The sequence below is a fragment of the Balaenoptera ricei genome, chromosome 8 (genome assembly GCF_028023285.1).
Source record: "Balaenoptera ricei isolate mBalRic1 chromosome 8, mBalRic1.hap2, whole genome shotgun sequence".
NCBI classification, from domain to species: Eukaryota; Metazoa; Chordata; class Mammalia; order Artiodactyla; family Balaenopteridae; genus Balaenoptera; species Balaenoptera ricei.
The window spans coordinates 106,794,207-106,809,816 of record NC_082646.1 but is presented as its reverse complement, the minus strand read 5'-3'; the positions used below and the strand labels follow the sequence as shown (position 1 = coordinate 106,809,816).

At 51.3% G+C, this 15,610-nt stretch overlaps 2 protein-coding genes across 6 annotated transcripts; one reads left to right on the top strand and one right to left on the bottom strand.

Annotated features, from left to right (window-relative positions):
* The first annotated feature begins 271 nt into the window (after positions 1-271).
* GPHA2 (glycoprotein hormone subunit alpha 2) lies at positions 272-1,125 on the top strand. Its single transcript, XM_059931950.1, has 3 exons — positions 272-374; positions 535-719; positions 831-1,125. Exons 1-3 carry the CDS (start codon positions 272-274, stop codon positions 930-932), a joined length of 390 nt encoding a protein of 129 aa, XP_059787933.1. The 3' UTR covers positions 933-1,125.
* Positions 1,126-1,135: 10 nt separating this feature from the next.
* On the bottom strand, positions 1,136-9,622 carry PPP2R5B (protein phosphatase 2 regulatory subunit B'beta). 5 transcript variants are annotated; one of them, XM_059931944.1, is made up of 15 exons: positions 9,533-9,622; positions 8,625-9,081; positions 7,650-7,846; positions 6,933-7,034; positions 6,680-6,772; positions 6,424-6,554; positions 4,901-4,960; positions 4,692-4,800; positions 4,090-4,143; positions 3,966-4,016; positions 3,722-3,841; positions 2,708-2,835; positions 2,339-2,440; positions 2,133-2,198; positions 1,136-1,932 (listed from the first exon to the last, which is right to left on the bottom strand). In XM_059931944.1, the coding sequence occupies exons 2-15, from the start codon at positions 8,821-8,823 to the stop codon at positions 1,785-1,787; spliced, it is 1,560 nt and encodes a 519-aa protein (XP_059787927.1). In that variant the 5' UTR covers positions 8,824-9,081; positions 9,533-9,622; the 3' UTR covers positions 1,136-1,784. The 5 variants fall into 5 exon arrangements, with proteins under 5 accessions (XP_059787927.1, XP_059787929.1, XP_059787931.1 ...); XM_059931946.1 differs by having other exon boundaries at positions 8,625-9,040; positions 9,533-9,620; XM_059931948.1 differs by lacking the exon at positions 9,533-9,622 and adding an exon at positions 9,474-9,492 and having other exon boundaries at positions 8,625-9,040.
* Positions 9,623-15,610: the final 5,988 nt, after the last annotated feature.

Genomic DNA, 15,610 nt, shown 5'->3' with positions numbered 1-15,610 from the left:
TCACGGCAGTGGGCTGACACACAAGTCACACTGGGACAGCTGCGCACACTCACACGCATCCAGAGAGACACGGGCAGACACGCACATCCACATGCACACGCACCCAAAGGCAGGTACAAGGAAAAGACAGCCCCTCACAGGCAGGCCTCACCCCAGTCAGACAGACCAACCTAGCCCCGCCTCATTCACCTGGAGGCATGCAGTATTGAAAGAACACCCCCTCCCACCTGCACACCCATCTAGAGACATCTATCTACCCACTGTGTTTCAGATGCCCATGGCGTCCCCCCAAACCCTGCTCCTCTGCCTGCTGGTCCTGGCGGTCACTGAAGGCCAGGGTCAACAGGCAGCCATCCCAGGCTGCTACTTGCACCGTAAGTAACCCTGGGAGCAGAGCGCTGGGCGGGAGCAAAGAGCTGATGGACTGGACAGAGGGGCAGGCAGCACCCTCGAGGGACCCAGTGAGGCTCAGGCAGCAGGAGCTGGGCGAGCCTCCGCCAAGGCACCATCTACCGCTCGCCTGTCTTCTTCCAGCCTTCAATGTGACGGTGCGAAGTGACCGCCAAGGCACCTGCCAGGGCTCCCACGTGGCACAGGCCTGCGTGGGCCACTGCGAGTCCAGCGCCTTCCCTTCCCGTTACTCGGTGCTGGTGGCCAGTGGCTATCGACATAACATCACCTCCGTCTCTCAGTGCTGCACCATCAGCAGCCTGAGGAAGGTGAGGGGGCCCAGCTCGGTGGTGCTCGTTGCGGGTAGGGGAGACGGAGGAGACGGGGATCTAAGATGGCCTGAGAAAGGGGACTGGAACAGACACCCACCTCTCCCACAGGTGAAGGTGCAGCTGCATTGTGGGGGGGACCGGAGGGAGGAGCTGGAGATCTTCACGGCCAGGGCCTGCCAGTGTGACATGTGTCGCCTCTCGCGCTACTAGCCCATCCTTCTCCCGCCACCCTCCCCTTGGTCAGAGGGTTTAATGTTGGAGTATATCCTACATATCCTGAACCTCAGCAAGGACAACAGCTCCAACCCTGTGAGAAGAGGGGCGTTTCTGCCTCTTCCCCACCTCTGCCTGGCTTCCTAACCAGTCCTTCATCATTTCATCTCCCTCTTTGTCCTAAATAAAGCAAGCAGATCATGAGTTTCTCTCTTTATTAAATCTACCCCCAGCCAGGGAAAGGGGAACAGACCATGGTTACTGTGACCACCCCCCCTTGCCCCAGGACACAGGGAATCTTCTGCCTGTGCCCTCACCCCTCCCCCTGCCCAATAAATAAAAAGGGGACAAGGATGTACAGGGCAAGGGAGGGGAGGGAAGGAAGGAGGGTGCCCCAGGCCCAGGATAATGTCTGTGTTGCAGGTGAGCTGGGGGAGAATAAATAGACCATGGATCCCATGGTGGGGTGAGGAAGGACCTCCCGCTGGCACAAGGTGGGGCAGGTGAGGGGCCGAGTCCCCTTGCCCTAGGCTGGGAGCAGGGGGTGGGAACCTGCCTGCAGTCTGTAGCCCAGCTTTGTGGGGCAGAGGCAGATCCCCGATGGCAGCTTCCTGGTCAAGCTTGCCCTGGTCAAGTCCTGCCAGGAGGGCCTGAGAGTTCTGTTGCCAGGACCCCCATCTCTCCTCCTCTCCCCCCAGTGGAAACTGCCCATGCTGGGCCAGGCAGGAAGCCCTCCGAGCCCCCTCTGGCAAGGCCAGGAGTAGGTGTGTATCTCTCTGGACCCCTGGGCAGGAGGGAGGATGGAGGGACTGACAGCTCTGGGTTTAGCTCCTCCCCTTCTGGGGATCTTTAGCTCTGACCTCCACCGGTGGCCACCTGGGGTGTAAGCCGCTGGAGCGGGGCCTCTTTGGCCCCCTGGGTCCCCTGTAGCCGGCGTAGCCGTAGCTCCTCCAGGCCTTGCCACAGCTCCTGACGTTCCTGGGCCTTCTGCTGTTCCCTGGGGAGAGAGGGGGAGGCAGTTCCCTTACCTGGGGCCCCCACCTGCAATCCAGCCTCCCTCACCACCACCCCACCTGCAAAGAGACTCCACTTAGGGGAGAAGGCACTGAGGAGAGACTGGTCCCAGCCTGTGCTCGTGGAGTAAATGGATCAGCCTGGCCCTGAGAGGCCCCAGCTGAAGTACAGGGTGCTCCGTACCAGGACGAAGTACTTGGGAGGATAATTGGAGGATGCAGGGGACAACTGGGCTTGGATGCCCCAGCACTTGGCAAAAACATAGGGAGAGACTTTAAACATCTGATCAGATGGGATGTGGGTTGTCCTCTTCGGTTCCCTCCAACCAGGAACTGGTTCTTTTCTGCTTTTCTCCCCTCTCCCTCCATGTCCAGCCTCCCAGCACTCACTGCTGCTTTTCCAGCTTGTAGGAGGCTGTGAGCTCATCAAACAGCTTCCCATTCATCTCCATGAAGGTCTTGAGCACATTGTAGATCAGAGACACAATGGTTCTTGGCAGGGTCAAGGGAGGGGGTGAGAGATGAGAGCAATTTCAGTTGGGTCCCACCTCCCTGTCTGGCATTCTGCCTGTCCCTGTGTCCCAAATACAGCATGCAGCCCTGAACACCACAAGCACTGCCCTCTGCCTGCCCCTTTCACCACCCCTCTGCCATCTTCGGATGCCTTCCCTGATCCTCTCCAGCTAGCAGGAACCCCAGTTCTGGACCGGCTGGCCCTGCCCCAGGTTCTGTGGGTTAGGTCAAGGCCTGGGTACTCACTGATTCCAGTGCTCCTTGGAGACTTGGTAGAGGGTCCCAAACACAGCAGGCAGCACAGTATGGCAGTTGTCCTCAATGAGGCTCAGGATATACTCATTGTTCCAGAAATACAGAGCCCGCTCTGCAACCTGGGGCAGCGAGATGGCAGAGTAAGCGCCTGGCAGTGGCTTCCCTGCACATGCAAGGCCTGGTATCCATCCCCAACCCAAAACCCAGGGCACCCTCCCCTCCACACACCCCGTCTTCAGGACTCATCTGACCCACGGGAGGAAGCAACATGGTGAGGTGAAAAGAACACTGGATTAGGAGTCCAACGCTCAGAGGTGAATCCTGGCTCCACTACACACTGGCCACGTGACTTTGGACAGGGTATTTAACCCCTCAGCCTCTGTTTTCAAATCTGTAAAGTGGGGCTAATAATAGCTACCTCCATATGCCTGTTGTAAGAATCAAATGAGGTATTCAGTAAACTGAAGTGCCCGAGTCACTGTGAGGAAAAATTGACAACCACCAGGTATGGCTCATAAAAATGAGAGAAAGTCTGCACACACGTGTAGGAGAACACCGGTTACAGCCAGCCTGGATGGTGTGGAGAAGCCTCGCTGGGCTCTGAAGTGGGGCTAATGAAATGTAAGGCCACTAAGGAAGCGGAAAAGTCATGACAACCATCCACCCCATTCATGGACGTTTGCTAAACATCCATTTCAGTTTACAAAATGTGTTTATGCTACCGTCTCTCCGGTTCTCATCACCACCTGTTGGCCCATTCTACAGATAAGGAAGCCTAATCTGACTCAGAGTGGTGAAGTGATTTGCTCAAGGCTCCTCAGCCAGTGGGAGGTGGATCTGAGGCTTGACCCTAGGTCTCCTGACCCTAAGTCCAGCATCTCCCCATTATTAGACCCAGGAAGGTCCAGAGGAGAAACTGAGGGCAGAGGAAGCTGTGTTAGGTCAACTTGCCAACCTTACCAGTCCATACCCTGGCTCTCACCCCCACCCATTCCGGCCCCATACCTGGAAATGGGGGCTGGACACACAGCGAGCCACCTGCTTGAAGAGGGGCTCCTGGATCTTCACGAACTGGGAGGGCTCAATGACATCCAGAATCTCTTCCATCTCCCCCAGAAACATCACCTGGGGTGGGGGTAGGGACACAGGGAGCAGCAGTTCCCATCTCCCCTGACACACACCAGACTGCCCTCTGGAAGCTGAGCCCTCCCAACCTCCCTGTGGTGGACGTCAAAGCCCTTCTTCATACCTCCTTCTGGGTACAGGTTTTTGGCCAGTATTTGAGCAGCCCCCGGATCACCTGTGGGAGTTGAGGCAGAAAAGAGTCAGACCTGCGGGGGTGGGGGCTTGCCCTTCCCCCCAGAGGTACTCACATGCTCTGTCAAAGTGGCATCCTTCTCCAGGAACTGTACCACACAGTATGCCAGCTGCAGCGGGGCGCGGCGGGGGAGGAGTAGGCAGAGAGAAGGAGGACAGGGGTCAGGAGGGGACCAGGACAGGACGCTAGACATTTGCTCGTTTCCTATGTCTATCCTCTTATTCACCAATCATTTACTGACCACCTAGGATACACCAGGCACCATGCTTGGTGTGCGGGGACACAATAACGACCTCACAGGGGAAACATTCAGCAAACTAGTCCTTACAAATTTTACAAAAGTTTCCTTAACCGGAATCTGTATCATGATCTATGGGAATACAGAAGGAGGAGAGCTCAATCCTGCCCAGGCAGGTCGAGCGGGAGGGGGCTGGGAAGTCTTCGGAGGCCAATGTCTGAGATTGGCCTTAAACGGTCATGGGGATTCTCTAAGGTAGACGGAACAGAATTAGTCAAGAAAAAGGTGAGAGAGGATCCCGTGAGTTCACGCTTTAGTGTGGCTGAAAGCAGAGTGTCAGGCTGGCTCTGCAGGCCCGCGTGGCTGCCCTGACTCTGTCAGGACCTCTCTGCCGTGGCAGGACCAGGCCTGGCCCTTACCTGGGCGTGAAAGACAGACAGCGACTTGACAGAGTGCAGGGGAATCAGGACTCGAACCAGAAACTGCTTGTGCTCGGTCTTCAGGGGCAGCGCAAAGCCGTTGATGATGCTGAGGAGGGGGCAGGAGAGATGAGGAGGGTAGGGATGACTGGGCCTCAGTCCCTCCTCCCAGAATCCTGATGTTCCAGCTGATGCCCAGAGAGAGTCACCTTCCTAAGATCTCCAGCAGCTCAGCCACGCCATTGAAGTGCTCGAGTTCATAGATGAACCTTTGAGAGGAAGAGAAGGATGCAGAAGGGCTCAAGGCAGTTGGAGCAGGCCCAGCCCTCCTCTCTGTCATCCTGCCTGCCCACCCCCAGCCTGCACATCAATCCAACTCTCTCCCCACCCAGAGGCTGTGCTCCCTTCCCAAAACCCCAAACCGGGCCCCACTGAGATCCACACCCACCTCTTTATTACCCTTCTCAGCCCAGCCACCAGTGCCACTCTGGGTCCCAGCTCAAACCTTTCTTCTTCTTCTTTTTTTTTTTTTTAATTTTTATTGGAGTATGGTTGCTTTACCATGTTGTGTTAGTTTCTACTGTACAGCAAAGTGAATCAGCTATACGTATACATATATCCCCTCTTTTTTGGATTTCCATCCCATTTAGGTCACCACAGAGCACTGAGTAGAGTTCCCTGTGCTATACAGTAAGTTCTCATTAGCTATCCATTTTATACATAGTATCAATAGTGTATATATGTCAATCCCAATCTCCCAATTCATCCCACCCACCCTTTCCCCTCTGGTATTCAAACCTCTCTTCTATGAAGCATTCCAACTCGTCTCTTCCTCCCCGAGACCCTAACCCTCATCACCTGGTCCCCATCCAGTCCACAGGCACCTAGCCTGAGTCCTTCGCTCTTCATGCCAATCAACCAAAAGAATGACAAACACTCACAGTGTCTATTCTGTGCTACGTACTTCTCAAAATTATCCCAGGAGGTAGACCTTATTAGATCCATTATACAGATGAAGAAATCAAGGCTCAGCAGTTCAATGAAACTTGCCCCAAAGTTAATAAGCAAGGGACCTAATACACCACTGAGCTCCTGGAGGAGAGGGATCATGCCTCACCTATTTTGTAGCTAATAACGATAAAAGCTAATGTTTCAGAGTTCCGGCCTTGGTCCAGGAGCTATACTGAGTATTTTGAAGGCACTGCCTCATTTCATCTTGATGATTATCTCTGTGTAGTATAGCTATCATTCCCATTCTAGAGATGAGCAAACTAGGAGAGAGCTTAAATAATTTGCCCAAGTTCACCCAAATATTTGAACCAAACTCAAATACAGGCCATCTAGCTCAAGAGCCAGTCTCAACTACAAGGCAATGTGGGTCCCTGATGCCCAGTGGGCATTGGTGCTCAATACATATTTGCAGAAAGAATCTCTTTCTTTGGGTCCTTAAGGCCTGGTATGACAAGGATCAAAAGATTTAGATCCTAGGCCCCCTGAACTGACCTAGTCCCTGCAAACCACTTCATCTCTCAGCCTCAATTTCCTCATCTGTAAAATGGAAATAAATACCCTTTCTCTACTGATCTCACAGGATTTGTATAAGCAAAAATTATACAATATGTTGCCAAGAAAAAACTGGGCCCCCCAGCCCAGAAGCTTTTGCCTCTGTCTTCTCCCCATAGCTCTCTCCCTCCCTCCCCAGGTCTCAGCGGGGCAGGCTGCAGGCACCCACCGGAGGAAGATATGGCTGCACTGTTTGCGGATGTAGGCCCGGAGCCCCAGGAACTTGCCGTAGACCCTGTGCAAGATGGTCTTGAGGTACTCACGCTCCCGAGGGTCCTCGCTATCAAATAGCTCCAGGAGCTGTGGGACACAGGATCAGGGGTTAGGAAAGAGGCCAAGCCAGGTTGCTTCCATCCTATCCCCACGCCACGCAGAGAGCCTGCCCCTGCCCCATGACACCACCCGGCCTGGGCTCCCCACTTCACCATCAGGACAAACTTTTGATCCACATATCTCTTGGCCACGGAGGGCTGGAAGTCTGGGCTCTCCAAGAAACGCAGGAAAAACTCATATACCAGCTGGAGGAGGGGAACAGACGGAAAGGTGAGTTCAGGAGCAGCCTCCCCCCTCATCCTGCCCTGTGGCCCTCATCCAACAGTCCGGGGCCTAAGGAGACCCTCTACCCTCTCCTCAGATCTCTTCTGAAACTCAGATCCCTGTCTTCTCCAGCCCTCATACCTGAAGATGTGGCCATGAAGGCTCAAGGTTGGGCTCATCCTCTTCAGGGTCAAATTCAGGGTTCTCACTGGGTGGCAGCGTCCGGAAGATATTCACTGAGATCTGAGGGGACAGAGTCAGGGTTCTTTACGGAAGAACCCTTGAAGGCGGAAGCCAGGACATCCCTCATCCAAAGTTTAACGGGCCTCAGCACCTGCCCAAGCAACCAGTTCACTCCTTGGCAATCATCACCTGAACATCTAGTTCATGGAAGACCTGGGCCCAGGGTTGGGGACCCAGGGGTGGATGAGATACATCTCTGCCCTCTATCAGGTGCAGTCCAGCAGGGAAGACGAGATGGCAAGTGGTAAGGTCTAAGGACATTCTAAGCAGCAAAAGGGAGATTTCTAGCTTGGGCATTGAGAGAGGCTTCATGGAAGAGGCAGCACCTGAGCCAGGCCATGGCGATAAGGAACGTGGTGGGAGTGCACACCAGGCCTCAGGAGAGCATAAGCAAAAGCGCAGGGTGGGACAAGCCCAGGAGGCACTGAGTGACCTACACTGGCTGGGTGCTGGGCAACAGTGGGGCTGGGACAGGGGTTGCGGGCGAGGAAGATGTGGGCCTTGAGGCCAAGCCAAAGAGTGTGGGTTTATTCTCCGCACGGGGGCTCCGCAGGCAGGCTTAGGGTTCCCATGGGCACCAAGCCCTCCCCCAGAGGCCAGGTGCCAGGTGCTCACCATGCGGATGATGTCTGGGTAGACAGGCTCAATGAGGACCCCCCGAGTGCTCCCCACACACTCCACCAGCTCATTGAGCGCCGCCCGCTTCACCTCCTTCCCCTTCAGGTCGGCCACACAGTCCAAGAAGTCAAACATCACCCCACACTGGGCCAGCTTCCGGCTCAGCAGCTCATGCAGCTCAGAGGCTGGCACATCTGGGGAGGAAGGAGGGGGCTGAGCCTGGGCCCCAGCTGCCACAGCTCTGGGCAGGGGCGGGCCCTCCTAATCCCTAAGGCAGGCTCCTCTGCCCCCCAGACCCCATGCTTTTGTGCCATCTCCCACTCCTTGCAGAAAGCAAACAACTTCTGTCCCATCCTCCATTCTTTTGAAGTAAAGGAGCTTCATCTCTTCATCCTAACCTAGGCTCAGTGAACATGATAGCCTGATTTTCAAGCGTGGTAACAGACCCTGGCTGCCTGGGCTTTCCACAGGTGCCCAAACAGCCACTGCCTCCCTCTCATAGGCGGCACTCTGTTCTAAGAGCCAGAAGTGGGGAGAAGAGCCAGCACTGAGGACCTCTCGGGTGCCCTCTGCCTCAGCCAGTTGGGCTCTGTAGCCCAGAGTCGGGGGGACTTCACGGTGACCGCAGGGAGGCATGCTAAGCACCTGCCCCAGGACCCCGGCAGCAGCTGGGCTGCTAGTGGCCTCCTGGAACCCAAGCTGTAGGCCCCACCCTTGGCCCTGGTCTGCCCCCCAGGGTGGCGCCACCTCCAGATGCCCCACCTCCAAGGATGACAGGCCAGTCAGGCCATGCGTCAGCAGAGAGGGTAGAGGGCTGGGGGGTGGCGGTCAGGTGGTGGAGTCCCTGGCCTGGAAGGGGCCGTCCAGACTCCCTCCGATGGCAGCTGCCAGCTGCTTCCCACCACCCCACCCCCAAACCTCACTTGCCCACTCCAGGACTCAGGTAGCCCCGGAGCCAAGAGCCGGGCTCACCTTTGAGCAGGGGCAGTGGGATGAGTTCCTGCTGGTTGCTCTGATAGCGGAACTGAGAGGAGCTGTGGGACCGCCGGGGCCGGGCCCTGCGGAGGGAACGGCGGGAGAAGCCGTCCACCTTGTCGGGTGGGGGCACCGGGGACAGCCCTGGGGACGAGGGGCTGCCGGGGGTGCTCGCGGGGGGCAGCTTCGTCTCCATGGCGGTCAGGCGGTGGGCCAAGCCTTCAGAGCCCCTGAGCTTCCCTCTGGGCCTGCAGGACGCTGCGTGAGGCTGGGCTGACTAACTCAGGCCCATCCTGTGCGGTGGGGAGGCGCACAGCCACAGTCCTGGCCCCCCCCCCAGGGCCTCTGGCAACTGCCCAGTCCTGGGGGGCAAGCACGGTAGAGAGGAGGATGGCTCAGGTCTCAGGTCCTTCCTGAGGGTCGGAAGAGTCCAGTTAGGGTTCCCACCCTGGCTCTTTTAAAAAAGAAGTCAGGGCAGAGAGGTCAGCAAGAAACAGACAGAGAGAGCCTGTCAGTTCTTTCAGGACAGCGTGTGGGGCTGCGGCGGAGCGCCCAAGTCTTCTTTCCCTCCTACCCTGGCCCAGACCCTAAAGAGAGGCGCAGCCCTCTCCCACAGGAGACAGGGCCCTCCCTTCTCCCGGGCTGAAAGGCCCCAGACTCCAAAACAACCCTTCTCGAAACAGGGCCTCTCCCGCCAGCCAGCCCCTACCTGGAACGGGGACCTCGTTCCTCATCCCTGGCCCCTAAAAGAACGGGGTTTCTGCTCCACTAATCCGGTCACCAGGGACTTCCCCAAGAATGAGGGTCCCATCCCCCTGCCCCCCCACGACCCGCAGCCTCCCCCACCTCAGTTTCTCCTTCCTCGCCCCCAGATCTCATCTGCTTCTCGAGGGGGGGCCACTCACTTCTCAGATGCCCAGACTTTGGTCGCCGACCCTCCAGGGGCTGCCGGTGGGGAGGGGAGCAGCTGTTCAGGGCTCCCGAGCCGCGGTCCGGTTCAGGGCGCTGGCGCTGGGAGGCGGCGCTCCTGGGTTCTCTCTCTGGCTCCGGGTGGGCCGGAGCGTGCACCCAACTCAGCCCCGGGTCGGGGCGCGGGCGCCCGACGGGCTCTGGGCTGCCCGGGGCAGCGCGCAGACCTCTCCTCAAGTCGTGGGACCCGACCCGCGTAGCACCACAGGAGCCCCGGCTCTGTGAGCACCGGCACCCGCCGCCCAGCTGCTCACGATGACATCAAGTCACCTCCCCCAGTCGGCCCGCACATCCCCGCGGGTTTGGGGGCCGGGGGCGGGAGCGGGGGGGGGGGGTGGTGCTGCGTCAGGAAGTTCCCGCCCGGGGCAGCTGGGAGATGTAGTCCCCTCACCAATTAAAGCGGCTGCCTGACCAAAGGGGTAATCCCTGCGGGCACCCAGGGACAAGACTGAAGCTGAGCGGGAAGGGGTCCAGCTGGCGCTGGGTTCCTGCTTTCTGCAAGGGAGACTGCATAGGGAGAGAGGAAGACTCAGGAGTCTGCACCAGGAAGCTGGGGGCGATGGCAGGACTCTGGCAGGAAAGAGGCCCAATCCTATGTCAGGCCCAAAGATTTGGCCTGCTCCATCTGTGCCCCAGGCATTCCACCCCCAAGGGAACCCCACCCTCACTCCAGAATGGCTGGACGCTTCAAAACCCCAGTAGAAACTGGCACTGGACTGGTTAATAGTCTGCAGTGAGCCAGTGCCTGCTGGGAGGGGTGTGGTGCACCCAAGGCTGCTGGGAAATGCAGTCCTTCCTCAGGCCTGCAGTCCCCCTCCCGTCCCTTGCTGTCTAAGGTGACATCATGATCTCGGTTTAAAGGGCCAGCCTAGGAGTGGCAAAGCATCAGAGCAGGGGGTTCTCCCTGGTGCTGCCACCCCACCCCAGGCAAGCTAGCCTCCCTGGATGGAACTCCCAGCCCCTCTGGGACCTAAGATGTGCTACTGGGGTCTCTTGTTCAAAATCCTGCTGCAGAGTATCCAAGGCACAGGTGGACTTCCAAGAGTTTGGCATTCCTGCCAAAATTTTCCAGCTTGTACTCCAGGGCCCCCTTCCTAGCACTCTGGACCCCAACACCTTTCATTCCCCTGGACTCCATCCCCTATACTAGGCTGTGAAATCTCCACCCAGCAATTTTGTTTTGCTTTGATTGATTGATTGATTGATTGATTGATTTATGGCTGTGTTGGGTCTTCGTTTCTGTGCGAGGGCCTTCTCTAGTTGCGGCAAGTGGGGGCCACTCTTCATCGCGGTGCGCGGGCCTCTCACTATCATGGCCTCTCTTGTTGCGGAGCACAGGCTCCAGACGCGCAGGCTCAGTAATTGTGGCTCACGGGCCTAGTTGCTTCGCGGCATGTGGGATCTTCCCAAACCAGGGCTCGAACCTGTGTCCCCTGCATTGGCAGGCAGATTCTCAACCACTGCGCCCCCAGGGAAGCCCTGTTTTGTTTTTTGAATTTTATTTTATTTACTTTTTATACAGCAGGTTCTTATTAGTTATCTATTTTATACATACTAGTGTATACATGTCAATCCCAATCTCCCAGTTCATCCCAACCCACACCCCCCCCCCACCTGCCGCTTTCCCCCCTTGGTGTCCATATGTTTGTTCTCTACATCTGTGTCTCTATTTCTGCCCTGCAAACCAGTTCCTCTGTACCATTTTTCTAGGTTCCACATATATGCGTTAATATACAATATTTGTTTTTCTCTTTCTGGCTTACTTCACTCTGTATGACAGTCTCTAGATCCATCCACGTCTCTACAAATGACCCAATTTCGTTCCTTTTTATGGCTGAGTAATATTCCATTATATATATGTACCACATCTTCTTTATCCATTCGTCTGTCCATGGACATTTACATTGCTTCCATGACCTAGCTATTGTAAATAGTGTTGCAATGAACATTGGGGTGCATGTGTCTTTCTGAATTATGGTTTTCTCTGGGTATGTGCCCAGTACTGGGATTGCTGGATCATATGGTAATTCTATTTTTAGTTTCTTAAGGAACCTCCATACTGTTCTCCATAGTGGCTGTATCAATTTCCATTCCCACCAACAGTGCAAGAGGGTTCCCTTTTCTCCACACCCTCTCCAACACTTGTTGTTCGTAGATTTTCTGATGATGCCCATTCTAACTGGTGTGAGGTGTTACCTCACTGTAGTTTTGATTTGCATTTCTCTAATAATTAGTGATGTTGGGCAGCTTTTCATGTGCTTCTTGGCCATCTGTAAGTCTTCTTTGGAGAAATGTCTATTTAGGTCTTCTGCCCATTTTTGGATTGGGTTGGTTTTTTTTTAATATTGAGCTGCATAAGTTGTTCATATATTTTGGAGATTAATCCTTTGTCAGTTGATTCATTTGCAAATATTTTCTCCCATTCTGAGGGTTGTCTTTTTGTCTTGTTTGTAGTTTCCTTTGCCTTGCAAAAGCTTTTAAGTTTCATTAGGTCCCATTTGTTTACTTTTGTTTTTATTTCCATTACTCTAGGAGGTGGATCAAAAAAGATCTTGCTGTGATTTATGTCAAAGAGTGTTCTTCCTATGTTTTCCTCTAAGAGTTTTATAGTGTCCGGTCTTACATTTAGGTCTCTAATCCATTTTGAGTTTATTCTGGTGTATGGTGTTAGGGAGTGTTCTAATTTCATTCTTTTACATGTAGCATTCCAGTTTTCCCAGCACCACTTATTGAAGAGACTGTCTTTTCTCCATTGTATATCCTTGCCTCCTTTGTCATAGATTAGTTGACCATAGGTGCTTGGGTTTATCTCTGGGCTTTCTATCCTGTTCCATATATTTCTGTTTTTGTGCCAGTACCATATTGTCTTGATTACTGTAGCTTTGTAGTATAGTCTGAAGTTAGGGAGTCTGATTCCTCCAGCTCCGTCTTTTTCCCTCAAGATTGCTTTTGCTATTTGGGGTCTTTTGTGTCTCCATACAAATTTTAAGTTTTTTTTGTTCTAGTTCTGTAAAAAATGCCATTGGTAATTTGATAGGGATTGCATTGAATCTGTAGATTGCTTTGGGTAGTATGGTCATTTTCACAATATTGATTCTTCCAATCCAAGAACATGGTATATCTCTCCATCTGTTTGTGTCATCTTTGATTTCTTTCATCCGTGTCTTATAGTTTTCTGAGTACAGGTCTTTTACCTTCTTAGGTTGCAAAGGTGAATGGGATTGTTTCCTTAATTTCTCTTTCTGATCTTTCGTTGTTAGTGTATAGCAATGCAAGAGATTTCTGTCCATTAATTTTGTATCCTGCAACTTTACCAAATTCATTGATTAGCTCTAGTAGTTTTCTGGTGACATCTTTAGGATTCTCTATGTGTAGTATCTTGTTATCTGCAAACAGTGACAGTTTTATTCCTTCTTTTCCAATTTGTATTCCTTTTATTTCTTTTTCTTCTCTGACTGCCATGGCTAGAACTTCCAAAACTATGTTGAATAGTAGTGGCGAGAGTGGATATCCTTGTCTTGTTCCTGATCTTAGAGGAAATGCTTTCAGTTTTTCACCATTGAGAATGATGTTTGCTGTGGGTTTTTTGTATAAGGCCGTTATTATGTTGAGGTAGGTTCCCTCTATGGCCACTTTCTGGAGAGTTTTTATCATAAATGGGTGTTGAATTTTGTCAAAAGTTTTTTCTGCATCTATTGAGATGATCATATGGTTTTTATTCCTCAATTTGTTAATATGGTATATCACATTGATTGATTTGCATATATTGAAGAATCCTTGCATCCCTGGGATAAATCCCACTTGATCATGGTGTATGATCCTTTTAATGTGTTGTTGGATTCTGTTTGCAAGTATTTTGTTGAGGATTTTTGCATCTATATTCATCAATGATATTGGTCTGTAATTTTCTTTTTTTGTAGTATCTTTGTCTGGTTTTGGTATCAGGGTGATGGTGGCCTCATAGAATGAGTTTGGGAGTGTTCCTTCCTCTGCAAATTTTTGGAGGAGTTTGAGAAGGATGTGTTTTAGCTCTTCTCTAAATGTTTGATAGAATTCACCTGTGAAGCCATCTGGTCCTGGACTTTTGTTTGTTGGAAAATTTTTAATCACAGTTTCAATTTCGTTACTTGTGACTGGTCTGTTCATATTTTCTATTTCTTCCTGGTTCAGTCTTGGAAGATTATACCTTTCTAAGAATTTGTTCATTTCTTCCAGGTTGTCCATTTTATTGGCATAGAGTTGCTTGTAGTAGTCTCTTATGATGCTTTGTATTTCTGCAGTGTCCATTGTAACTTCTCCTTTTTCATTTCTAGTTTTACTGATTTGAGTCCTCTCCCTCTTTTTCTTGATGAGTCTGGCTAAAGGTTTATCAATTTTGTTTATCTTCTCAAAGAACCAGCTTTTAGTTTTATTGATCTTTGCTACTGTTTTCTTTGTTTCTATTTCATTTATTTCTGCTCTGATCTTTATGATTTCTTTCCTTCTACTACCTTTGGGTTTCATTTGTTCTTCTTTCTCTAGTTCCTTTAGCTGTAAGGTTAGATTGTTTATTTGAGATTTTTCTTGTTTCTTGAGGTAGGCTTGTATTGCTATAAACTTCCCTCTTAGAACTGCTTTTGCTGCATCCCATAGGTTTTGGATCATTGTGTTTTCGTTGTCATTTGTCTCTAGGTATTTTTTGATTTCCTCTTTGATTTCTTCAGTGATCTCTTGGTTATTTAGTAACGTATTGTTTAGCTTCCATGAGTTTGTGTTTTTTACGTTTTTTTCCCTGTAATTTATTTCTCATCTCATAGCGCTGTAGTAGGAAAAGATGCTTGATATGATGTCAATTTTCTTAAATTTACTGAGGCTTGATTTGTGACCCATCCTGGAGAATGTTCCATGTGCACTTGAGAAGAAAGTGTTATCTGCTGTTTTGGGATGGAATGTCCTATAAATATCAATTAAATCTATCTGGTCTATTGTTTCATTTAAAGGTTGTGTTTCCTTAATAATTTTCTGTCTGGATGATCTGTCCATTGGTGTAAGTGAGGTGTTAAAGTCCCCCACTATTACTGTGTTACTGTCGATTTCCTCTTTTATAGCTGTTAGCAGTTGCCTTATGTATTGAGGTGCTCCTATGTTGGGTGCGTATATATTTATAATTGTTATATCTTCTTCTTGGATTGATCCCTTGATCATTATGTAGTGTCCTTCCTTGTCTCTGGTAACATTCTTTATTTTAAAGTCTATTTTATCTGATATGAGTATTGCTACTCCAGCTTTCTTTTGATTTCCATTTGCATGGAATATCTTTTTCCATCCCCTCACTTTCAGTCTGTATGTGTCCCTAGGTCTGAAGTGGGTCTCTTGTAGACAGCATATAGATGGGTCTTGTTTTTGTATCCATTCAGCAAGCCTGTGTCTTTTGGTTGGAGCATTTAACCCATTCACGTTTAAGGTAATTATCGATATGTATGTTCCTATTACCATTTTCTTAATTGTTATGGGTTTGTTTTTGTAGGTCCTTTTCTTCTCTTGTGTTTCCCACTTAGAGAAGTCCTAAAGGTACTTTGTTGTAGAGCTGATTTGGTGGTGCTGAATTCTCTTAGCTTTTGCTTGTCTGTAAAGCTTTTGATTTCTCCATCGAATCTGAATGAGATCCTTGCCGGTTAGAGTAATCTTAGTTGTAGGTTCTTCCCTTTCATCACTTTAAATATATCGTGCCACTCCCTTCTGGCTTGTAGAGTTTCCACTGAGAAATCAGCTGTTAACCTTATGGGAGTTCCCTTGTATGTTATTTGTCGTTTTTCCCTTTCTGCTTTCAATAATTTTTCTTTGTCTTTAATTTTTGTCAATTTGATTACTATGTGTCTTGGCGTGTTTCTCCTTGGGTTTATCCTGCCTGGGACTCTCTGTGCTTCCTGGACTTGGGTGGCTATTTCCTTTCCCATGTTAGGGAAGTTTTCAACTATAATCTTGGGTCCTTTCTCTCTCTCTTCTCCTTCTGGGACCCCTATAATGTGAATGTT